General features: G+C 36.6%; 3 protein-coding genes across 3 annotated transcripts; 1 reads left to right on the top strand and 2 right to left on the bottom strand.

Moving 5' to 3' along the window:
• Positions 1-7,497: 7,497 nt before the first annotated feature.
• Positions 7,498-8,424, bottom strand: LOC137133386 (olfactory receptor 6N2-like). The gene has a single exon (XM_067516950.1). The coding sequence runs from the start codon at positions 8,422-8,424 to the stop codon at positions 7,498-7,500; it is 927 nt and encodes a 308-aa protein (XP_067373051.1).
• Positions 8,425-11,632: 3,208 nt separating this feature from the next.
• On the bottom strand, positions 11,633-18,357 carry LOC137132869 (olfactory receptor 13C9-like). The gene is made up of 2 exons (XM_067515882.1): positions 18,339-18,357; positions 11,633-12,552 (listed from the first exon to the last, which is right to left on the bottom strand). The coding sequence occupies exons 1-2, from the start codon at positions 18,355-18,357 to the stop codon at positions 11,633-11,635; spliced, it is 939 nt and encodes a 312-aa protein (XP_067371983.1).
• LOC137132796 (olfactory receptor 2T27-like) lies at positions 15,353-16,279 on the top strand. The gene has a single exon (XM_067515786.1). It carries the CDS (start codon positions 15,353-15,355, stop codon positions 16,277-16,279), a length of 927 nt encoding a protein of 308 aa, XP_067371887.1.
• Positions 18,358-26,814: the final 8,457 nt, after the last annotated feature.

Raw genomic sequence — 26,814 nt, 5'->3', positions numbered from 1 at the left:
GGGGAGATTTCATTTGTGAAATTCCTGAAAAATTTTTCAGTACATGTTTTTATTTCTAAAACTTGCATTGTCAACTTTTCCAATATAATAACTGTTTGATTTTCTGCTATTACACCAATATGTCACATTTCTGTTCTGTGACTCACAGACGCAGAATCTTAGCAGGGATATGCAGTATGTTTTATTATTGAGGTCTAACTTTATCCCTCCTCACAACAAATCATTCACCTCCACTTTTACAATTTTTCATGCTACTTGTTTTAATATGCTTTAAAGTAATTGTATAAATTAAGGACCCTTAAATGTGCCTAGATTTTTGTTTATACTAATCTGTAAGGGAACATGCTTAATTAAAAAAGGCTGCTACATTTTGGATCATTTGGAGAGGGTTGATTGTGAGGCTGATAAGCTCTATAGTATTCATGGCCAGATATGAACTGTACCTGCACGGGAAAGTAAGTCATGATTGCTTGGTAGATCTACTGCTATTTGTCACACTAGACCATTATAATGCAGGCTTGGATAAACCACTCTTTTTCAGTTTGCATGGTTGTCTATCTGTGTGTGCCTCTCTGTGGTGGCCCTGAGAAATACTGGAGACGTGTCCAGGGTGGACCCCATCTCTCGCATAATGACAGCTGGAATAGGCTACAGCCCCCCGCGACCCTGAACAGCATAAGTTGTTACAAATAATGAAATGAATAGATGATTATGGTTTACAGCTTAGGACAATTAAAAAAAAAAATCATCATATCAACAAATAACAATATTTCAAGTTAGAATAAATTACATAGTATAAATACAACAAATTTCTCTGTCTGCTTCAGTAGACGCAAAGTGCGAGAAAGAGCAGAACGGAAGTTTTTTTTAAAAAAAGATTTAACTGCATAGGAAGATGTGGAAGAGTTCTGTTTTCAGCAGATTTTTGAATATTGTAGGTGAGTCAGCTGAGCGTGCAGAGTTTGGTAGCTCGTTTCACCATCGTGGGATCATTGCGCTAAAAAGTTTTGCTTTGTGTCTTCTGTGCGGTGCTGGGACCACCAGACGTCATTCGTTATGACATGGGCCTTTTTTGGCTGATTAAAAATGAGGCGAGCTGCTGCATTTTGAATCATCTGCAAGGGTTTTATTGTGGATACCGGTGACCCCATCAACAAAGCGTTGCAGTAAGTTGGGTTGTATATTCTGTGATGTAGGGTCTGATCTTCCTGATGTTGTAGAGGGCAAATCTGCTGCCCCAGAGACTGAGGAGATGTGGTCCTCATTTGGTCGTCAATGATAACCCCCAGATTTGTGGCGGATTTAGTGGGGACAATCACTGTAGATCCAATGTTGATGCTGATGTTGTGTTGTGTCGAAGGTCTGGCTGGGAAGACAAGGACTTCGGTCTTGGAGAGGTTGAGTTAAAGATGTCTCTCTCTCATCCAGGCTGAGATGTCTGAGAGACAGGCATAAATGCGCGATGAGACAGTGGAGTCGTCCGGTGGAAAGGACAGGAAGAGCTGTGTCTCATCAGCGAAGCAGTGATCAGAAAGACCATGTGAGTGAATGATGGAACCCAGGGATAAAGTATAGACAGAAAAAAGAAGAGGACCAAGAACTGAGCCCTGTGGCACACAGGTAGAGAGGCTATGAGAGTGAGAAAGATGCCCCCGCCAGGATACCTTGAAAGTTCATCCCGATAGGTAAGAACGAAGCCAGTCTAGAGCTGATCCAGAGGTGCCTAGTTCAGAGAGTGTGGACAAAAGGATCTGATGGTTCACAGTGTCAAAGGCTGACGATGGATCAAGTAGGATTAAGACAGTAGACTGACCTGTGGCTTTTGCAGCTCGAAAATATTCCACGACTCTCAGGAGTGCAGTTTCTGTGGAGTGACCCCTCTTGAAGCCAGATTGGTTGACATCGAGAAAGTTGTTCTTGGAAAGGAAGTCTGATAGTTGATCGAAGACTAGGTTGTTGCCAGCTTTGTGGGTTGGAGGAGAGGAGACCAGACTCAGGTCAAAAGTGTTTTTAAAAAGGCAAACACGTCAGGCGCATGTGGTTTGTCCGGGTGGATGTTCAGGTCTCCCATGATGATGAGAGGAGTGCCATCTTCAGGGAAGTGGGAATAGTAGGAGTGAGACTGCTTTGCATCCAGAATTTGGCAGTCCGTTCCAACATCACGGGTCTACTGAGTTAAAGAGCTTTCCATGTAGCTTTTGCTGTTTGGTGAGGAGGACAACAGACACTGGCAGAGTGCAGTGGGCAGGAGGGACTGTAGACCCTGATGAGGTGTTTAGGTAGAAAGGTGCTGTTGTGTGGACCACTCTGTAGGCGGGAGTCAGAGGTTAAAAGCTTATGTGGTTAGATACCTTTTGCTACTGAAAAATAGGTAAGACCAGAGCCTGACCAGAACTGTCCAGAAATGTCCACTGGAGGATTTAATGGTTCACAATGTCAAAGGTTGCAGATAAATCAAGTATGATAAGGACAGAAAACTTAACTGTGGCCTTTGTAGCCTGCAGGGTTTCCAGAACTGTCTGGAGTGACATTTCAGTTGATTGACCAATCTTGAAGCCAGACTGGTTGACATCAAATACATGGTTCTAAGAAAGGAAATCTGAGATTTTATTGAAGACTGCTTGTTCAGGGGTCTTGGCAAGAAATGGAATATGAGAGATGGGTCTGTAATTTTCTAGACCTCCATCAAGAGGAGGCTACCTAAGTAGTGGGGTAATCTGTACATACTTAAATTGGATGGTAGGATGATTTGAGAAGAGGAATGTAGATGTGTCATCTTTGATCAATTATAAACGATTGAAGAGAAACAATTTGAGGGGCACTGCCAAAGAGGTTGCTGTAGCTCAGGAGGTAAAGGGGTCACCTACTAGTCTTGGAGGTCAGCAGTTTGGCACTGAAGGTGGGCGGTCCCTCCTACTCCTACCAGTAATGTCAATGTGTTCAGGCCCCTAGAGTTTAATAAAGCTGTTTCCATGTTCGACACTTGATGGAAAGTTTAATGAGATCCATGGAGGGTGAATCCGATAAAAAACAGTTCACAGGTTCAAACAGTTCTCTTCGCAACATTTGGAGATGAGCAAATACAGCACTAAGTACATTTCTTGGTCAGGTAGTTGCAAATACATACTTAAGTCTAATACATGAGAAATATTATTATAGTCCTCAAAGTGAAATTTTTGTCAATTTTCCTCACACATTCCTGTTACCTGTTTTATGACTCAATAGTTTATGCTAGAATTTCTTAATGGATGAAGAAATAAATGAAACATATTTAACTCTTGATGGACATGTTGAACTTCACAAATACAGATATCTTTACTTTATAATTGTTTTTGTGTTTTATCTTCTCATAATGTGCAGTAATTGTACTATTGTGTACTTGATCTGGAAACACCCAAACCTCCATCAGCCTATGTACATTTTCATTGCTGCTTTGTTACTGAACTCTGTTCTTCTCAGCACTAACATCTACCCAAAGCTTTTGATTGACTTTCTATCAGAAAAACAGATCATATCAAAATCGCCCTGTCTCTTTCAGTTTGTTACGTTATATTCTTTAGCTTGTTCTGAGTTCCTGGTGTTGACAGCCATGGCCTATGACAGATATGTTTCTATATGTAAACCTCTACAATATCCAACTATCATGAGGAAACAAACTGTGAATATCTTTCTGGCTTTATCTTGGCTTCTTCCTGCTTGTCAGTTTGCTGGATTAGGAGCAATGAGGGCCAATCAAAAGCTCTGTAGCTTCACTCTGAAAGTCATGTTTTGTAACAATTCGATTTACAGTCTTTTTTGTGTGACTTCAAAAGTAGTGTCTTTTTACGGCGTGTTCATTTTGATCAATCTCTGTGTTTTCCCTGTGATCTTCATAGTTTTTACTTACACCAGGATACTTATAATATGTTATCACAGTCGTGCAGAAGTCAGGAAAAAAGCTGCACAGACCTGTTTACCTCACCTGCTGGTTTTGATGAACAATTTTTTCTTGATTACATATGATGTTATTGCAGTTCGACTGGAATCTGATATTCCAAAAATTCCACGTTTGATAATGACTTTACAATTTGTTCTTTACAATCCTCTTTTTAATCCTCTTATATATGGTCTTAAAATGAAAGACATTTGTAATCACCTGAAGAGGTTGTTGTTTCAATATAAAAATGCAGAGAAGTGATTGTTTTTAGGATTTGTCTTGATTCCTAACACACGTCAACAGCATTGTCAGCTTCAACTATGCGATGATTTATCAGTTGTCTTACATGACACAAAAACCCAGCATTTCTATACAATAAATTACAAGCTCTATTTTATTGTTATTTTGCTTTAACCCTAGAATGCCATCACATTATATTTAATGTTTAAATGCATACATGTATTACTGATTAGACCATGTAATAAAATAAAGTCTCAGTGAAAACTGTGTGTGGTAATGTCACAGTCTGAACTGTGTCTGGATTTAAGCTCTGAAAGTTTGCATTGTCAACTAAAAATTATACCTTTTGTACTCATCTGGTTTGCCACCTGATGAACATCTTCATTAACCATTCTCTAACAGATTTTACATGAACTTTGTACATTGTCTCTTTACTCTGTTAAATATGTGTTGGCTCCTCTTTGATACAAACAAGTATCTGTAACTGCATGTATCTGTTCACAGAATATTGCGTAGACCCAGTTCCCTCAAAGTGGGCACAGACGTAACAACGGCAGAGCCAATTATGTTCTAAATGTGATTTGGTTGTGACAAATGGTCGGAACTAGTGGGGCTGGGTTGGAGCCAGTCTGACTCAGGTGGTGCTGACAGCCAACACTGTAAATCTTTAAATGTTTGCTATTTAAAGATGCTAGTTTTTAGTCCTTAGACCCAGTTGCTGCCTCTCATTCCGACTAATATTTACAATCAGTATCAGAGACCAATGATGTCACAACTGAAAGTGACTTACAGCAACTACAGCTTTCCTTGAACTTAGCTTTCTTCAAAAAGGTTATTTTACCTTCATTTTGTTATGTAGGCAATATAGTCCACATTTTCAAAGGATCCACATATACAAAAGAATCTTGCCACATTTTTGTTTCTTTTTTATGTAATTTTACTCAGTTTACTTAGTTTACTAGTCGCACAACTTTGAAAAGTTGTGTGAGTAAAATTCCCAGTTGCCACCATATTTGTTGTGGCACAGGGTCTCACTGGATTATTGAGTTGGCCAGTTATTGTATCAGCCAGAGTGTCTATTCTGGTGGTGTAACTTTACAGTTTTTTAAACATGTTTCTTCTTTCTGATCTTGCAACCTGCAACTGACTTTATTCTGGCCTCTTTGACTTGCCCTTGCTGTACTGTTTGCCTGTGTTACAAGATTACAGGTCGCTGATCTCAATATTAATAATATTAATAATTATTGTGAACATCCAGGAGTGTTTTCAGAAGGTTAATTTCTTTGAACAGTTTTCTGCCTCAAATTGTGGGTCAATTTAATTACTTTTCGGGTTGTAGTGTTTCCCTATTCTCTATATTTTGTGCAGACCAGTTGGGTGTTTTCTCTGCTACATACCCCGTCTTATGGCTCAATAAACTGTTTGTTTGAAATGGCATGTAGAGAGGTAGTTGTCTGCTGAAATTACCCCACTTTTAAAATGACACTACAATGTAGTGTAATTCTTACACTGGAATTAAAAGTGTTCCAGTTTCACACTTGTGTCTTGCATTAAATGATGCAAACACAGTGGTTTTGTTAGTGGTTGGTTGACCTTCTTCCAATACTTTTTCAAAGGACTGAATCTGTACTGAAAAAAATTAATCTGAGATGATGTAAATGTAGTATAATTAAATCTGTGTTATTACCAATAAAGAATCAAGTTTGTATGTTTACCAAAATATACCTAAGTTAGAAGTTGATCTGCGTTTGTTCACAACACAAGACATTGTGCATTTTTCCTTAACAAAATGTTTTTTGTAATCCCTGACAATCTTTCTAGGTACGTGCACACAACAACCAATCATCTTGTTGATTTTAATTAAACTGCCTTGCCAGTGCACGCCCACTGCTCATTACCTGTGTTCAGTGAATCAGAAGCTGAAAGATATAATTCCAATCGTCTTCTCCCACTTGACCCTCATTGGACATGGTATCGTCCAGCTTCTGATTTACTGAACACACCTGATCCATATAATGAGGAGTGGGTATAGGGCAGGGGACCTTGACATCCCAGGATTGAGAACCCTGTGCCAGAATGAGGACGTGAACCAAAAATTATTACTGATATTCCAACAATTCCACGTTTGATAATGACTTTAAAATTTGTTCTTTATATTCTCTGAGGTACATCATCTCGAGGTCATCTTGCAAGTATAAAGACCATAGAGATCACAATGGAGGTAGTTGCACTAAGTTCTGTCTTTTTTGTTTTGCAGTTGTTTATTTTAACTATTGAGGAGTGTATGCACATAAGAAAAAGTGTCCTTTACTTCAGTGTTTGTGTGGGTGAAGTTGCATTTTAGAATGCACAATTACCCTTTAGATATTTTAACTATAATATATTAGAAATACCCAGTTGCTAATCAGAAAATCTGAGTAAATGTAACTTTAAACTGTGAATAGCACATTTAGAAAAACAAAGTAGGTCCCACTCTAAACAATTAATATTGAAACTTTCAAAATTAGGTAAGTTTAAATTAAAGACATATTTGAAACTCATATTTGAAAATATTTGAAAGTTACAGCACACAGAAAACAAGAACTAGGGAAAAGCTTGAATTAAACAGACTTTACTAGCAAAAAGTATGTTTTACATATAGTAGTAAATACAAACACCAGTCTTCCTTGAACTATATAATCATCTGATGCAAATAGTTATCTTAATTTTTTTTTAAGTGGATGATGCTGGTTATTTTTATCAGTGTGAGAACATCTACTTAAATAATGTGTGTGTTTCAAGTTGGTATGTGTGGTGGTATACCATGATCATTCTGCCTCAATGTTATTGTGCTTATTAAAAATAAAAACAGTAAAACTGACTTAAAACTATTTCAGTCATTACATAAACCAATAATGATGTAAGAAAAATGCTGACAAAATCATGGTGTAGCTTGTGAGCTTATGATTTGAGTATTTACTTAAAATAGAACAATACAGCCTATGCAAAAGTCCTCTAGTAGATTATTCCAAAGACTGTGGCCTCAGACAGAAATGTTTTAGTGACCTCATAGAGATAGTTTTGATGCAGGACCCAGGTCATGCAGCATTTTAAACCATAAAAACTCCTACAAACTACAAACGGACAGCCACCAATCAATAACAAATACACCCTGAATAAATAAATCATTATAGACATGTTTGCATAATCATTATATTTAATTAAAAAAAATCACACTCACAATTATGATTTGCAGGACAAAGTTTTGGGGTTGGAGTAATAGGAAGAAAAGATCTAACTGAAATAAAAAAAATTATATCTCCGCATAATTAAAGGAGAAATTACTGCATTACTAATGGAAATTAGTTCATTTTATCTTGACAGAACAACCTTTTGAGGTGTTTAGAAATTTCTTTCATTTTCAGTCCATATATAATAGGATTAAATAGAGGAGTATACAAAATTAACTGTAGAGTCATGACCAAACGAGCAGTTTTTGGAAAATCTGACTCCAGTCGAACTGTGATAACATCATAGGTCACCAATACAAAAAAGTTCATTAAAACCAGCAGGTGAGGTAAACATGTCTGTGCAGCTTTTCTCCTGACGTCTCCACAGCTGTGGTAACAGATTAGAAATATTGCTACATATGTAAAAATGATGAAGAACACAGGACACACAATAATATTCAGCAAAACAAACAGACCATAAACAGTTATTTCCCTTGACGTTACACAGAAAAGTTTGTAAATTGTGTTATTGCAAAAAATGACTTTCAGAGTGAAGCTGCAAAGCTTTTGATTAGCACACAGTGCTGCTAATACCACATGATGACATGCAGGCACAGCCCAAGATAAAGTCAGAAAGATAACAACAATTCTTTTCCTCATGATAGTTGGATATTGCAGAGGTTTACATATAGACACATATCTGTCATAGGCCATGGCTGACAATAGCAAGAACTCTGAAGAACCTAAAGTATAAAACATATAATATTGAACAATACAGGCTTTATAAGATATGATCTGTTTTTCAGATAAGAAGTCGATCAAAAGCTTTGGGTAGATGTTAGTGCTGAGAAGAACAGAGTTTAATAACAAAGCAGCAATGAAAATATACATAGGCTCATGGAGGTTTTGATGTTTCCAGATCAAATACACAATAGTAAAATTACTGCAAATTATCAGAATATAAACTATAAAAATAATCATAAAATAAAGGTACCTGTATTTGTGAACTTCTACATGCCCATCAAGAATTACAAATGTAACATTGATTTCTCCCTCCATTAAAAATATTACTGATTATTAAAATGTATAATAAAGATCATAGCAACATATTGAATTCTCTTGTTCAGTCACAGTTACCTGAACTTGGAATGCACTTAGTCTGTGCTCATCTCCAGTCTTAGGAAGAGAACAGTTTGAACCTGTGAAATACATTTATCAGACTGCTTGTCCCTCTGTGGATCTCATTAAACAATGAATGTCTTCATACAGAAACAACTTTAAAAACCTCCTGAGCCCAGAATACATCTTTGTTGCTTGACATGTTTTATCATGTGAGTCCCCACATGCCAATGTCACTTTTAATTTCTCAATATTTCCATAATTATGCATAGTGTGGTGTCTGCACTGTCACTTAAATCTGAGGAGACCTGGACACCTATATCACCCCCCCTCGCCAGCTCTTTCTCCTCAAACAAGCGTCTTTTTTTAGACACTGTCTCCCACTGGCCAATGGTAGAATGTAGCTATAATAAATAGCGAACCCAAACATGACATTGACTGGGTCATTCTAACACATGAATATGCTTTGATCTAAACCATTCCATTGTAGCTCTGACTGTAGGTTTACTGTTGTTGTTCTGCTGGAAGGTGAACCTCCTCCCCAGTCTCAAGTCTTTTGCAGACTCAGAGTTTTCTTTTAAGATTGTCCTGTACTTGCCTCTTGCCCCTCTTCCATAATGGTCAGATTGGTGGAGTGCACGATTATTAGTTGTCCTGTGGACAGATTCTCACATCTGAGCTGTGGATCTCTGCAGCTCCTTCAGAGTCACCATGGGCCTCTTGGCTGCCTCTCTGATTAATGCTCTCCTTGCCCGGCCTGTCAGCTTAGGTGCATGGCCATGTCTTTGTAGGTTTGCAGTTGTGCACTATTTACGGATGATACACTATATTGCCAAAAGTATTCGCTCACCCATGCAAATAAATGAATTCAGGTGCACAAAGCAAGGCCCAGGAAATTGACTGGCCTGCAAAGAGTCCTGACCTCAACCTGATAGAACACCTTTGGGATGAATTAGAGTGAAGACTGCGACCACTGTGTATTATGTATTTCATAAACACAGTCCTAAACCTCGATTAATCGTGACCTTAAAAGAGTTGAAGCTGTTATAGCTGCAAAGGGTGGGCCGACATCATATTAAACCCTATGGAATGGAAGAATGGGATGTCACTAAAGTTCATATGGGTCTAAAGGCAGGTGAGCGAATACTTTTGTCAATATAGTCTACATTATACAGTGCTCTGTGAGATGTTCAAAGCTTGGGATACTTTTTTAAAACCTAAGCCTTCTTTAAACTTCTCTACAACTTTATACCTGACCTGTCTTGTTTGTTCCTTGGACTTCATGATGCTGTTTGTTCACTAATGTCCTCTAACAAACCTGAGGGCTTCATAGAACAGATGTATTTATACCGAGATTAAATGTAGATGTACCACTTTTTGTTAGACCATCACATAAAATCCCAGCAAAATACATTTATGTGGTTGTGGTTGTGGTTTGTGGTTGTAATCCTCTGTATCTCATTTGTAGCACAACACTGCTGCTAGGCTTTTAACCAGAGCAAACAAAACCACATATCCCCCATGCTACAGTCTCTACATTATCCTTTGTCACTACAGGATTGATTACATCCTCTAGGACACTCCAGTCTTTATGTACATGTACATAAATGCCATTAAAGCTCCCAGTAACTTCCCTAAAATAAAAAAATATCAGCTAGAAATATGTCTCTATTTCTAGCTGAAAAATGCCTCCAGATGACATCACTTGGAGGAACCTTCAGTTCAGATTATGTTGTCTTGTTGCTCAAACTATGTAGTTTTTAATCATGGTCAACCTGCTTTTCCAGATGTCATCAGCTGCAAACTCCAAATGATTAAAAAAATCCTCCAGGTGATGTCATCTTGGGGGAGGGGGTTCACATGGAAGCAGAAATATTTTAATATTGGGAAGCCAGAGGAAGATTGGAAAGCATTAATGTTTATTTACCCCCTAAACTAAAGCCACAGAGAGGAAGTTGAAAATTGATGGTCGCCCTTTAGTTTTCGCAACATTGTTTCAGAAGATCCAATAAATTTTGAATTTAGATTGATGATGGACTAATTTAGATTCGAACAAAGACATTTACACAAAGTCATCAATAAAGCTTTTTTTGCAATGTCTCGTAAACATTGAATTTCAACGTCTACACAAAGTTGTAAATACATTTTGGAACCTTGTAATTTCAATTTAATTAAAATCAAATCAACTTTATTTATATAGCACCAATTTACAACAAAGTCATCTCAAGGCACTTTACAGAATAAAGTCAAGACTATAAAGTGAATAGAGACATTTATGTCTGTTGTCTAAATCAGACCTTCAGAAAACTGTCCCATAATGACATTTATTTTGGCTATTTAAAGGACCCCTTTTTAAAGACACTTATAAAAATGTCCTTACCACATGTCTACATTTTTCCAAAACCGTTCCTACACTGAGATGTTTGGAATGTGGTTAGGATATCTACTGACTTCCAGTTATGCTCCCTATTAGATGTCTATATCCTGAAACATCTGAAACTAAGTGTTTATAGATATTCAGTGTAGAAGAAACATAGGGGAAACATGCATGTGATAGCATGTCAGTTGGTCCTGGTCCCCTGTCTATGTTTTTGAGGCATACGATACAGGTTAAAAACCCTGATGTCTGGATATGAATCCTTTAGATGCATTTGGACATGTCATAGACTTTTTTAACATTAGATGTCCAAAATAAGTCTTTACAGAACATCCTATTAGCCAAACTATTGCTCAGATTCCTGAACATTGTACTTTTATAGACATATACTTGGAACTATTTTCTGTTGTGCCCCTGCTGCAGCTGTATCCACACTCATCTTATTTAATAATTTGGGGCATTTGCCATAGCCCAGCTATTTAAACTCTTTCAAACAGCACTATTCCTCTTGTTTTCTTACCACAATTTTTTTTTTCAATTCACCCATTGGTGAACTGAAGTGTATTTCATTAATAAACTTCTGCATTTGTACAATTAATTTAAACAAGCAACAAATGAAACTTAAAATATTTGCATTAATGGCATCATACATATAATCAGTCATCTCATTGTTGATGCTGACAAAGAAGTTTACTGTGTGTTACACCAATCAGAACCAATTCTCAACAACAATTGTCATTTTCAATTTGTATTAAACAACAAATTATCAGATTAACATCGGTTGACTTTATGTTGACAGAACAACCTCTTGAGGTGTTTAGAAATTCCTTTCATTTTTAGACCATATATAAGTGGATTAAAAAGAGGATTGTACAAAACTAACTGTAAGGTCATGATTAAACGTGCAGTTTTTGGAAAATCTGATTCCAAACGAACAGTAACAAACTCATATGTTATTAAACAAAAATAGTTAATTAAAACCAGCAGGTGAGGTAAACAGGTCTGTGCAGCTCTTTTTCTAATTTCTCCACTGTGATAACATATTATTAATATTCTAAGGTATGTATAAATGATGAAGAACATAGGCAAAACAATAGCATTTAGCAAAGTAAATAAACCAAAAAATGATATTGCTCTTGAGGTCACACAAAAAAGTTTGTAAATTGTGTTATTGCAAAAAATGACTTTCAGAATGAAGGTACAGAGTTTCTGATAAGAGCTCATTATCGCTAATCCAGCAAACTGACAAGCAGGCAGAAGCCAAGCTAATGCCAAAAACAAAATTATAGTTCTTTTCCTCATGATAGTAGGATATTGCAGAGGTTTACATATAGACACATATCTGTCATAGGACATAGCTGCCAAAAGTAAAAACTCTGAGCTGACTAAAGTATAAAACAGAAAATATTGAACAAGACAGGCCTGATATGATATGATCTGTTTTTCCGATAGAAAGTCGATCAAAAGCTTTGGGTAGATGTTAGCGCTGAGAAGAACAGAGTTCAGTAACAAAGCAGCAATAAAAATGTACATAGGTTCATGGAGGTCTTGATGTTTCCAGATCAAGAACACAATAGTACAATTACTGCAGAATATGAGAATGTATACAAGAAAAACTATCATAAAATAAAGGTATCTGTATTTGTTAAGTTCCACATGACCATCAAGAATTAGAAATGTTACATTAAATTCTTCCATCATTAAGAAAGATACATTTTGTTAAACATGTAAACAGACAGATATAGCAGTACAATGTAAATAAATATTTCAAGATGTTTAACCTTTAAGATAGTAGCAGCATTTCTTCTTATTGGTAATGTCGGACTGTCCAAAGAGAACAGTTTGACCTTCTGGAGGTTTTTTATTAGACTCCTCAAACCTCCATGGATCTCATTAAACTTCAATGTCTAACAAATCAGCAATTTTATCAAACTCTGAATGCCTAAACCACTGGACTTGGTTAGACTTCTTTAGCTCACAATTGTGCCATTTTTCTCAGCATCTTATTAACTGACACCACGTTTTGGTCTTATCACCAACTACAAATTCTGCAATCTCATTGTTGCTGGCAGTGATGTCTCGCTGGCTGAGAATTAAAAGCAATTCTTTGCCTTCTTTGACGTTGAGACAGCAGAGGCAGCCACATGACACTCATGGGCCCATGGTAGCATCTTCAAAGTGCTGAAACATTATGGGAGGTAACCAGTGAAGTTGAGGAAAGCTGCCCAACAAACTGTTGTGCCAAAGGTCAATGCAGACTAGCTTGTTGGGGTCATCACTAAAATCTTTAACTTGTCCCTACTATTCCAGTCTGCCATTCCACCCTACCTGTAGTCCCTCTGCTATCGTCAAAAAAGACCACCATCAGCAAGCTTGATAACTATCTTCCTTAGGCTCCCTCACTTATTATGAAGTGTTTCGAGAAACTGGTCTGGAGCTACATCATACCCAGCCTGTCATCCACATTTGACTCGTCAGTTTGCATACAGAGCAAATCGATCTAGAACAGGCTGCTCTTCTTAGACTTTAGCTCTGCTTTGACTCCTCCCTTACAGACTGGCCAACAAATTGTTAGATTTAGGGCTCCAATTTACAGTCCATCTGTTTATGGATAAAGATGGACAGACTTTTTGTCTTATCTCCCTGAGAAAGTTATCTTCTTAGGCCTCAGTCTAAGCACAGGCTCACAGTAGGGATGTATGTTGAACCCCACACTCTACAGTCTTTACACCCATGACCGCATCCTCAATGTCTCAAATATCTGACACTGTCAAAAGTCTTCTCCTGTCTAATTGTCTTTTATATTTTGCCAAAATAACTACCAACAACTTAAATTGAAGTATTTCTACCCTAATTTCTGTAGAAACTTGCCTAAGTACATTATGACTAGGGTTAGATAATTAAGGTTATGTTCCAAATTACAACACGGTGTGACTATAGTAAACTCTCAAAAGTGTGGCTTCACTCAAGAAAACAGCAAAACACAGTGACATGCATGTTAGATGGCACATCAAGTTTCGCCAAACAAATGTAGCAAAATAATAGACCAGACAGTGTTTGATGTTTTGCAGTGTCCCAGCATATAGGAACACAGATTTCAAGAAGAGACAGACAGAATTATATTTACTGCTTCATGGAGAATATAGACGTGAATGTCACGAGCAACTGGTGACAAAAGACAGCAAATATTGCAAATCCAAATCCAAACCCCCAAAGACATAGAAAACAGCAGGTCAGGTAATCAAGGATTGACTTACAACACTAAGAGCAACTGTTACCAGACCTACCTCTACTATCTCAGCCATGAAGTTAACTTTTACAGAGCACAATGTCAGCATTAACTGGAGGGAGTTGTGGATACTCTACAAAGGTGTACGCCTAGCTGACATTAAGGATTTGGTTTCTTGGTCCAAATGTCAAAATATATGCATAATTGGACCTCCAGAAGGAATTGAGTGCAAAAACCAAAGACAATTTATGACAGTTACTTGTTATAGTTCTGGGCAACTGTCTGCCTGGCTCACCAGAACTGGACCAGTCTCAATGAAGCCTTGGCCCCAAGCCGGAACAAGGGGAATATGTTTTGGCACACTGTTCCCAGCTCGCCTGTGAATGATGCTGAATGGAGTGGACTACATTTTTTACTCACCGCTCTTCTAACACTCAATGACATCACCAGTAATGACTCTCTGGGGGTTACAGGGAGATGGTGCTAAAATAATGCAATAGCACTGAGTAGTCATCTGTGGAAGGTGGCAACCTCATGACCCTCTGGACATGGTGCCTACAGGTTCTGATTAAGGTAGCTATATTGATGTTTTATAGCATAATGGAAAATGATCTGCAATTATATAGCACTTTTCTATCTATTGGGACGTATAGAGCTTTACACTGCTTCTCACATTCACAATTCACACACGATATGCAGGTGGTCAACACTCACCAGGAGCAACTATGTTGGGGTTCAGTGTCTTGCTGAACACCAACATGTGACTGGAGGAGCCAGGGATTGAACCAACAAAGGCTAAATTGGTGGATGACCGCTCTACCTTCCTGCACCACAATCACTCTCCATGACACAGAGTAGCAAGTGATACAATTCATAAACTTACTGGGAACAGTCTTCATATTTTTTTAAAAAATGTAACCATTAGGCTTTCCATAGCAATAACACGAAAAAATACAGAAAATGAAAAGCCCCAAACAGGTCTGACAACTGATACGGATTCAGGCCTTTACAGTTTGATAAAGTTGTTTACATGTTAATTACTCATGGGGTAAATTTTAATTAGCTCCGTTGAGGGTCAGACAGTCTGATAAAAACATTTCACAGGCTGAAAGTGTTTTCTTTGTAGGATTTAGAAATAAGCATATACTAAGTCAGTTTCAAGGCCAAGTAATCTTCACAGTTAAACCTCTCTACTTCATTTACATTTACATTGAGCTGTTAAAATATCTGCCTGTTTAAATAATTATTTTTTGACAAATTTAATGGAGGAGCAATTGAATGTAACATATTTAATTCTTGATGGACATGTAGATGTTTACAAATACAGATATCTTTATTTTACAATGTTTTTTCTAGTATATCTTCTCATAATCTGCAGTAATTGTACTATTGTGTACTTGATCTGGAAACACCAAAACCTCCATGAGCCTATGTACATTTTAATTGCAGCTTTGTTACTAAACTGTGTTCTTCTCAGCACTAACATCTACCCAAAGCTTTTGATTGATTTTCTATCTGAAAAACAGATCATATCTCATCAAGCCTGTATTGTTCAATATTCACTGTTTTATGCTTTGGGTGCATCAGAGTTCTTACTGTTGGCAGCTATGTCCTATGACAGATATGTGTCTATATGTAAACCTCTGCAATATCCAACTATCATGAGAAAAAGAACTGTCAGTCTCTTTCTGGCTTCAGCTTGGCTTCTCCCTGCATTCCAGCAAGTGGGATTATCAATGATGTGTGCTAATCAAAAGCTCTGTAGCTTTAGTGTGAAGGTAATTTTTTGTAACAACTCAATTTACAAACTTTTCTGTGTGACCTCAAGAGCAATAACTGTTTATGGTTTGTTTATTCTGTTTAATGTTGTTGTTTGTCCTGCGATTTTCATCATTTTTACTTACACAAGGATACTTATAATCTGTTACCACAGCAGTGGAAAAGTCAGGAGAAAAGCTGCACAGACCTGTTTACCTCACCTGCTGGTTTTAATCAACTATTTTTGTCTGTTTTTATGTGATGTTATAACAGTTCGACTTGAATATGATTTTCCAAAAACTGCACGTTTAATCATGAGTTTACAGTTAGTTTTGTATAATCCTCTTTTTAATCCACTTATATATGGACTTAAAATGAAAGACATTTCTAAACACTTAAAGAGGTTGTTCCGTCAAGAAAAATGTAACTAGTATAAATAATATAGTTTTTATTACATTAATAACAATGATTGTCTGATCTTTTTTAAAGTATTTGTAAAGTATTTGATGACAATAATGATACAGGTACTATTAAAACACATAGTGAGATCTATAACTTGAAATAAAATCCTTGGTTACATTCAATTTGGCAACAGAACAGTCATTTTACTTTGACCTACAGAACCAGAACACAGAACTGGAACTTGCATGAAGAGACTGATGGTGGATCAATATTTACACAGCAGTAGTAATACCCTGGGGGTATTTGTACTTTAATATTTACATTCTCTAACAGTACATACTGAGTATTTGAGGTAGTACTTGTACAGAAGTAACATTTTGAATGGAGGTCTTTTACTTGAATGAATTGATCAAATTTATGATTTTCCTCAGAATTCTACAAACAATACTCTATAATGATGATGTGAAAAAAATCTTGCAATGTTTGTTTGAAATCAAATTTATTAAAAATAAAAAAATACAATAAAGTAGATGCTACACAATAGATCAACCTGCAAGTAGCAGAAACTCAATCTTGAACATTTGGCAGAGTAGTTGGGGAGACCAGGGTAAGTAAAGATCGGCAGACAGGTGAACTGAATTATGGTGATTAGCCAAAGAGTGGAGTATGGATGAGAGGAAAATCTCCAAGAAGTGGAAAAACACAAGGGGTGAGTCAGACAGGATGTGAGGAAACTGAGATAATGCAGGTATTCTGCATAAATTATTCATGACATCATCCAATTCAACAAACACAATATTTCAAAGCTGATAAAACCAAATCAGTTAGGATCTGGCATGTGTTTATTGGACACACCTTCTAAACATACAAAGTGATGGTGGATAAAGCTGAACCTCTTTTTGCACCAGTGACCTTAAGCAAGCGTTTCCTGTAGTTGACCATTAGACCTCCACAACATTCAGAAGAACTTTTATCATTTCAGAGCTGCTTTAGCTCAGGCATATTCATACGACAGCTGGTGTGAGCTGCTCTCATGAGATCATTTCACAGTAGGGTTGAAAGATATGGCCAAAAAAATTAAATCTCGTAAAAAAATGTTTTCAATGTTCTGGTCAATTGGCACTTTTAGTTATTTTTTTCTGTCTGCATAAACTCAAGACAAAACACGATTCAAAAACCAGATTTAAAACAGCTTAAAACTATATGCTAACATCACTAGCAAGGCTGCTTTTCAAAGAATGTTTTTTAAAGGATAACACTAGGAGCAGCTGTGCAACAGTAACTTGTAAGGCCTAACCATAGCAATACCATACTGGACTCTAAATGTCTCTGAAACACAGGTGAACTACGCTCTGGATCATCCCTGAATGCCCCAACATTGCAGCGGCACACTTTAGAGGCTGCTAACTGGAGGCTAAAACTGGTCATTGGTTTCACATGCTGTGCCCACCAGTACTCCTGTCTGTTGTTTAGCAAAGCCAACACACATGCAGGGGTCTCCAAGAAAATGATGGCATACCTGTCGGAACTCTACAGAACTGCAGCTGCCGTTGAGATACCGGCAACTTTTAGAGGTTCAGTGGTTTTATGGCCTATATGAACTATATATTTGAACTTATGTGAAACTGAAATCAATCATCTCTCCTTCGACTATTAACGATTCAACTGAGTTGAACTCCTGAGTTTCTGTGCGTGAATGGGTTAACACTTCCTGTTTGTCACACCATCTGGCTTCGGGACCCCATCTGACTGAAGCAGCAAGATTTATATCTGGTCTGCACTCATCTGGATTTTCCTGTCATTCTTTCAGCAACCTACAATAGATCTACTCCAGTATACAGCTGCTGAGCTCCTCCACCTCTGCTGTCACCTGTCTGAACCTCCTCTGGCAGTGCTGCACCTCCACCTGGACATCGCCCAGAGATGCATCCATCATGGGACCTGCAGGAATTTCCATCACAACAAATCTGATGCTATTAAGTCCACCACTCCTCACCCTCCCAGAAACAGTAGCTGGGCTGTTGATCACAGTGCATTAGCTAGCCTAGCTAGGTCGGCTAAACACACTGTCAAACGTGACAGCACTGCTGTCTGATTCCTCATCCATGATCTACTCACTGACCGTAAGTTAGATTTTTTCTGTTTTTGACTGAAACATGGCAACAGCTTTGTAGCTTAATTAACAAATTTTCCCATCTTAATGACTATACTCCTACGGGATTTGTTTAAACCTGTCAACCCCGTGGCTCTCGCACCGGAGGTCTCGCTATAATTCTTCATGAGAAATAGAAAGTCCTGCCAGTGTCTGTGCCAGCCTACAGCTCATTGCAATATATCCCACCAACCCACTATCATTGCTACAATTTACACTGCACAGCTGATGAACTCTGTAACTGACCATTTCCTCCTTTCATTCAATGTAACTCTATATTGATACCCTCTCCTCTAGCATTGACAATATTCTTAGTCCAGACTATTTATCCACCCCTGATGAACTAGTAGCTCAGTATAATAATTGTTTACGCAACATTCCCAATTCTCTTGCACCTGGGCAATGAAATCCAAATGTGGACAACTTGATTGACTTTAGAGGAATACTGGTCTTACCATTCACAAGGAAATGCACAACACTCATTACACTATATGGACTCAATTGCTCAAACCAAATCAAACTACTATTCAGGCCTATCCTGTCCCAATGAAGCTTACTCAGATCTTCCTCTTCCACCTCAGCACCATCGGGAGCAGAGCTTTCAGCTGCTTTGCTCCCAAACTCTGGAACTCACTCTCACTGCCATTGACAGTGGACTGATATAAAGTCATGTTTTCTGACAAGCCTTCCAGCAAGTTATACTTTTGTTTTACTCTCCGATATCTTTTTCTACCTACCTGCCTGCCTGTCTATATATATATATAAAGTGTGTGTCAACCCATCTGGGAAAGGGGTTTAAACGTTTGGGTCATCAATAACACAAATCTCATCCAAATCCTGGGAAAGCCCATATATTCTGATTTGGGTGGCCTTGCCTGCTTGACAGACATACATATGATGCTTTTTCTGAATATGTGCAAAACGTTCTACAACATACATGAATTTTAGGCCTCCAGAGTTTGAAAAAGTTGTGTGCATGTTTGTCACTCCTGGTGGAAGATTTAATGAGATCCATGGAGGGTCTAGCAGTCTGATAAAGATGTTTTACAGACTTGAAAAGTTCTCATTGCAAGATTTGGAGATGAGCACAAGCTACAAACATTTTAAGCCCAGGTAACTAAGTGAATTATAGAATCTAATATATGAGACCTGTAATATCAACAGTAAAAAACACTTCTATAACTTTATATTCACATAATCCTGGTAATTTGCCTGCTTAAATAATCAATATTATTTGTGTTTTTTTTAATGGAGGAGGAATTGAATGTAACATATGTAATTCTTGCTGGACATGTGGAAGTCCAGGAATACAGATACCTTTATTTTATGATTTTTCTAATAGTTTATCTTCTCATAATCTGCAGTAATTCTACTATTGTGTATTTGATCTGGAAACACCAAAACCTCCATGAGCCTATGTACATTTTTATTGCAGCTTTGTTAATGAACTCTGTTCTGCACAGCACTAACATCTACCCAAAGCTTTTGATTGATTTTCTATCTGAAAAACAGATCATATCTTATCAGGCCTGCATTGTTCAATATTTTATGTTTTATTTTTTGGGCGGTTCAGAGTTTTTACTGTTGGCAGCCATGGCCTATGACAGATATGCGTCTATATGTAAACCTCTGTAATATCCAACAATTATGAGGAAAACAACTGTCAGTCTTCTTCTGGCTTTTGCTTGGCTTTTTCCTGCATGTCAGCTTGTGGGATTAGCAGCAATGAGTGCTAATCAGAAACTCTGTAGCTTCACTCTAAAGGTAATTTATTGTAATAACTCAATTTACAAACTTTTCTGTGTGACTTCAAGAGCAATAACTGTTTATGGTTTGTTCACTTTGTTAAATTCTGTTGTATTTCCTGTCATCTTCATAATTTTTACACATAGCAGAATATTTATAATCTGTTATCACGGCAGTGGAGAAGTCAGGAAAAAAGCTGCACAGACCTGTTTACCTGTTTACCTGTTTATGATTTTCCAAAAACTGCTCGTTTGATTAGTTAGTTTTGTATAATCCTCTTTTTAATCCACTTATAGATGGACTTAAAATGAAAGAAATTTCCAAACGCCTAAAAAGGTTGTTTCACCAAGAAGAATTAGCTATTATCTATATTAGTATTAGTGTAGTTTTTGCTTTAATTAGAATCCAAAGATGTGTTTTATTTGATCTGTGTAAAGTGTTCAACATCAAGAAAAACAAATTGCTAACATACAGTAAAAACCTTTGTCAGATTCACAGATGGCATAACTAATGAATTTTTCTTCATTCCTTCCAAGGTCTGTGTTTCACTATGAATATTCCATTTTGCTAAAATGTACTTGCACTAATTGCAGAACCGTAAATAATAATGATATAATGGGCATCCACAATGTTATGAACAGTGCTCTGTGGGAGTTGTACCAGCTGCTGCAGGCCACATTTTTCTTCTTTTCTCCAAAGATAGTTTTATGACTCTGGCTGTGTACTATGTGATTCCTCTCTGCCGGGACTAATGTTCGATGAAAATATATAGGCCATTTTATGCTTTTTGTGATGTGGTGTAATATATACACTTTTTTTTTTGTTCTTTTGGCTTATCCTGTAAGTTCATGGTTACCACAGGGGATCATTAGTCCGCATGTTGATTTGGCACAGTTTTTATGCCTCCCCAACCCTCCCCAATACAGTTTTTATTAAGTACTGTACATGTTTGGCCATAATTACCATATACAGTTCTATATAAAATCCATTTTTAGTGGAGCACTTTTACTTTTGAACTTAAAATAAAATGTAGATAATCTGCTTAATACTTTACTTTAAATAAAAAAATGTAAGTACTTGAGGTTTTTTTTCCCAATACTTTCACATTTACTTGAGTATTGACTGTGTACTTCTAACATCCCTGTATACAGTGTATCAGATTTTGCTGAGTATGGGACTGTGTAGCTAGTACAAATGTTCTTTGATCTAAAAGTTTTTTAATGTATTTTTTTTTTCTTGGCAATTTTACCAGCTGAATGTGCATTGTTATGTTATGTTTAGCGTTAATTTGTATCTTCATTCATTACAGGAAGTAACAAAACTGGGCATAGGGTACTACAATAAAAACTTTGGTAAATTAAATGTAACAAATTATTGGTCATAACTATTTGTACTTTCTGACTGAAACTTGTCTTTAAAAGCCTTATTGCCATGAGAGAAATTGCAAGTATTTGGGGTAGAGTCACCACCTTGCATGTAGTATCACCATACAAAAAAAAAAGAGTTCAAATCAATTAACACCACCTTTAGGAGCAAATGTAGAGATCAAACTATAAACCAGTCCTTACTTAAATAAAGGGACTTCTTGAATGTTTCAGATCCTGCACTGTGGTTTGTGAGAACAGCTGTTGACTACAGGATTTTATACACACTGATCAACCATTGCATTATGACCAATGACAGTTAAAGCAAATAACACTGATTATCTCATTTAAATGGCACTCAAATATACGTGGAATATACAAGGGAGCAAATAAACATTTTGTCCCTTAAGTTTATGTGTTGGAATCAGCAAACATAAGCGACTATTTACCAAACATAGGCAAGCATAAGCGATCATCAATCCAATTAATTTTGTCTTTCTGTCTTTGGTGCAGTTGGTGCAGTAAGTGAAAAAGCTGTCAACAAATTTAAAGAAATTATTCTTTCATCGTTTGCTTCACCATATGTTAATACAATGGAAAGTAGTCTCCTTAATGTTACTCCTGCACAACTAGATTATCTTGTTGATAATTCTGCAGCCTCACTACGTATAATACTCGATAGTGCTGCCCCTCTGAAAAAGAATGCAGTAAACCAGAAGAGGTGATCTCCATGGTATAGTTCACAAACACGCAACTTAAAACAGGCAACACGAAAGTTAGAAAGGAAGTGGCGTTCCAGAAAGTTAGAAGAATCTCATTAATCCTGGAAAAACAATTTAAAAATGTACAAAAAAGCTCTGTAATGCCAGAGCAGCATATTATTCATCATTAATAGAAGAAAACAAGAAAAACCCCTGGTTTCTGTTCAGCACTGTAGCCAGGCTGACTATGAGCCATAGTTCTGTTGAGCCTAGTTTTCCCTTAACTCTGAGCAGCAATGACTTCATGACTTTCTTTATGAATAAAATTGTAGCTATTAGAGAAAGAATTCACCAGATCCTCCCCCAAAATATTGTAGATAGAGCTTCATGTAGAACATTGCTAGAATCTTCAATAAGGCCCCAAACCCTGTTAGACTGCTTTTTACAGATAGATCTCACTGAGCTAACTTCAATTATTACCTCATCTAAACCAACAACCTGTCTGCTAGACCCTATTCCAACTAAGCTGCTCAAGGAAGCTTTACCCTTAATAGATACATTCATATTAGATATCATAAATCTATCTTTAGAAACAGGCTATGTACCACAGGCCTATAAGGTAGCTGTAATTAAACCACTACTTAAAAAAACCTTGTCTTGACCCAAGTGTTTTAGCCAATTACAGACCAATATCTAATCTCCCCTTTATTTCTAAAATCCTTGAAAAAGTAGTTGCAAAACAATCATGTGATCACCTTTATAGAAATAATTTGTATGAAGACTTTCAGTCAGGATTTAGAGTTCATCATAGTACAGAAACAGCACTGGTAAAAGTCACCAACGATCTTCTCATGGCCTCAGATAATGGACTCATCTCTATACTTGTTCTGTTAGATCTTAGTGCTGCATTTGATACCATTGATCACGACATTTTATTACAAAGACTGGAACATGAAATTGGGATTAAAGGAACTGCACTAGGTTGGTTTAAATCTTATCTATCTGATAGATTTCAATTTGTTCATGTAAAAATTTACCATGGAGGATTCCCATTCACCCATACTCACACACCGATGGCAGTGGCTGCCATGCAAAGTGCTCACCTGACCCACCAGGAGCAACTTGGCACACAAAGCTATAGAGAAGTTAGCTATGGAGTTCCACACAGCTCTGTGTTAGGACCAATACTTTTTACTTTATATATGTCTCCTTTAGGCAACATTATTAGAAAACACTCCATAAATTTTCTCTGTTATGCTGATGATACCCAGCTATATTTATCTATGGAACCAGATGAAAATAATCAGTTAATCAAGCTTCAAACCTACAAGACTTAAAGGCCTAGATGTTCCACATTTTTTTACTTCTAAACTCAGAAAAAACTGAAGTAATAATATTTGGACCCAAAAATCTCAGACATATGATGTCCAACCATATTGTTACTGTAGATGGCATAAGTCTGGCCTCCAGTACTAATGCAAGGAACCTTGGAGTTATTTTTGACCTGGATTTGTCCTTTACCTCACATATAAAACAAATCTCTAGAACAGCCTTCTTCCACCTACGGAACATTGCCAAAATTAGGAGCATCCTGTCTCAAATTGATGCTGAAAAACTGGTCCATGCATTTGTTACTTCTAGGTTGGACTACTGTAATTCCCTACTTTCAGGATGCCCCAGTAACTAAAGAGCCTGAAATTAATCCAAAATGCTGCAGCAAGAGTGCTGACTGGAACTAGCAAGCCTGGTAGCACTCTGAGCCTGGTTCTGCTGGAGGTTTCCTCTCCACTGTTGCCTAGGGCTTGTTCAAGGGGGAATTGTTGGGTTCTCTCTATATATCTTTATAGTCTTGACTTTATTCTTTAACATGCCTAGAGATTACTTTGTTGTGAATTGATGCTATATAAATAAAGTTGAATTGGGTCAAAACAACTTGGGGTTTTTCTCAGTCTGCAGTAGCAAGGACCAGCCTTACTTTTGTCAACGAAAACTATGACGAAATTTTTTTGTTGATGACTAGTTTTTCATAACAAGATAAAAACTAAATAAACTTTTATATTATCATGAAATGTCATTTTTATTCGCCTAATAAGGATTAAACAATAATGTGAAAGACAGTCAAATAGACAAATAATTCTTTTAAATCCAATTATCTTTCTATCCAAAAATCTGTATTATTATTATTGGTAAAAAGCTCCAATGAAAATTTACATAGGTTCATGAAGGTCGTCAAGATCAAGTACAGAATAGTACAATTATTGCAGATTATGAGAATATATATAAAAAACAATCATAACATAAAGGTATCTGTATTTAGGCTCACTACATGTATGTAGATGATGTATGTTGAGCCCCCCACTCTACAGTTCTTACACCCATGACTGCATCCCAACCTGTCTGAGCACTGCCACTCTACAGTTCACATATGATGCAAAGTTGTTTACATGTTGCTCAGTCATAGTGGAAAGTTTAATGAGATCCATGGAGATTTAAGCAGTATAATAAAAATCATTTTACAGAAACTGTTTTCTTTATAGCATTTGCAAATCAGCACATACTGAGTAAAATTCAAGGCCAGGTAATCTACACACTTGAAACCTCTAAATTTATATTCACATTTTGCTGTTAAGTAATCAGTTGTTTTTGACAAATTTAATGGAGGAGCAATTGAATGTAACATATTTAATTCTTGATGGACATGTAGAAGTTTACAAATACAGATACCTTTATTTTACAATGTTTTTTCTAGTATATCTCCTCATAATCTGCAGTAATTGTACTATTGTGTACTTGATCTGGAAACACCAAAACCTCCATGAGCCTATGTACATTTTCATTGCTGCTTTGTTACTGAACTCTGTTCTTCTCAGCACTAACATCTACCCAAAGCTTTTGATCGACGTTTTATCTGAAAAACAAATCATATCTTATCAAGCCTGCATTGTACAATATTCACTGTTTTACGCTTTGGGTGGATCCGAGTTTTTACTGTTAGCAACCATGGCCTATGACAGATATGTGTCTATATGTAAACCTCTGCAATATCCAACTATCATGACAAAGAAAAACGTCAGTATCCTTCTGGCTTTAACTTGGCTTCTTTCTCCATGTCAGCAAGTGGGATTATCAATGATGTGTGCTAACCAAAAGCTCTGTGGCTTCACTCTGAAAGTAATTTTTTGTAATAACACAATTTACAAACTTTTCTGTGCAACTTCAAGAGCAGTTACTGTTTATGGTTTGTTCATTTTGTTGAATGTTGTTGTTTTTCCTGTGTTCTTCATTATTTTTACATACATCAGGATTCTTATAATCTGTTACCACAGTCGTGGTGAAGTCAGGAAAAAAGCTGCACAGACCTGTTTACCTCACCTGTTGGTTTTAATCAGCTCTTTTTGTTTGTTTGTATGTGACGTTGTTACAGTTCGACTTGAATATGATTTTTCAAAAACAGCTCGTTTAATCATGAGTTTACAGTTAGTTTTGTATAATCCTCTTTTTAATCCACTTATATATGGACTCAAAATGAAAGAAATTTATAAACACCTAAAGAGGTTGTTCTGTCAAGGAAAACTGAACCAGGGTGATTAATATATATATATTTATTGTATAACAAAGCAAAGCTTTATCGGAGATGCCGGATCTTTTGTATGTAATGTCAGTAATGACACAGGTTCACTGAACAATTTTCCTCCTAATTAATTTTACTGTTTCATTTTGCTTTAAATACAAAAATTACAAAACAATATAAAGTTTGGTCAGTTTACATGAATTACACTCCATGATGTTGAGATCAGTGCAATGTGGGGGCCACACCCAATATTTCTGGGCTGTTTGTTCTTTTTGTCTCTAAAGATTTCCAATTTTATCAGTCTTTTTGTATTTTTGGACTTTTTGATCAGAGATTAATTTAATGTGCAAACTGGCAGACACCTGCATGAAATGACTGAGGCTGGATCAACATCAACATATCTAAAGCAGTAGTGAGAAGTACTGTAGTTAAATATTTTAAATTGGAAGTATTTGCATTGTATTCATGAGTATTTCCATTTTCCACTTCAGTACTTTTATTTGATAACTTAAGTTATTGAAGTTTCAAATTTTGGTTAATAAAACAAAATACAATATAATAACATAATTGGTAAAATCATCTCTATTCTTACCAGCTACTACAATAAAGGGATGAACACATTAATTCATCAAAATTTATTCCTGTAATATCATATTTATTGATGTGAAAAGAAGGAGTACTTTTAGTTTTGGTCTGTTGTTTTTTTGAGGTAATATTCTAATACTTTTTTAAAGCAACATTTTGAATGCAGGACTTTTACTTGTTGTGGTGTGTTAATAATTTTAATGAATTAAATGATCTAAAAAATTCTTCCACCACTGATTTAAAGGGGCCATCAAGTGTCAATTTTTTTTTTTATTTACAATACTGCCTTTATTAGGTCTGGATTTTACTTCGAAAGGGTGTTTACAGTTTCACAAATGTTTAGACAAGCAACAAGTAAGTGATTAAAACGCACAAGGTGTTTGTCTAAGATGCCTAGATTAGCCTACACTAGCTTTCCAACCTGCTTAAAACTACAGCAATATAG

Source organism: Channa argus, chromosome 9 (assembly GCF_033026475.1).
Source record: "Channa argus isolate prfri chromosome 9, Channa argus male v1.0, whole genome shotgun sequence".
Classification (NCBI taxonomy): domain Eukaryota; kingdom Metazoa; phylum Chordata; class Actinopteri; order Anabantiformes; family Channidae; genus Channa; species Channa argus.
This window is presented reverse-complemented; position numbering and strand designations above follow the sequence as displayed.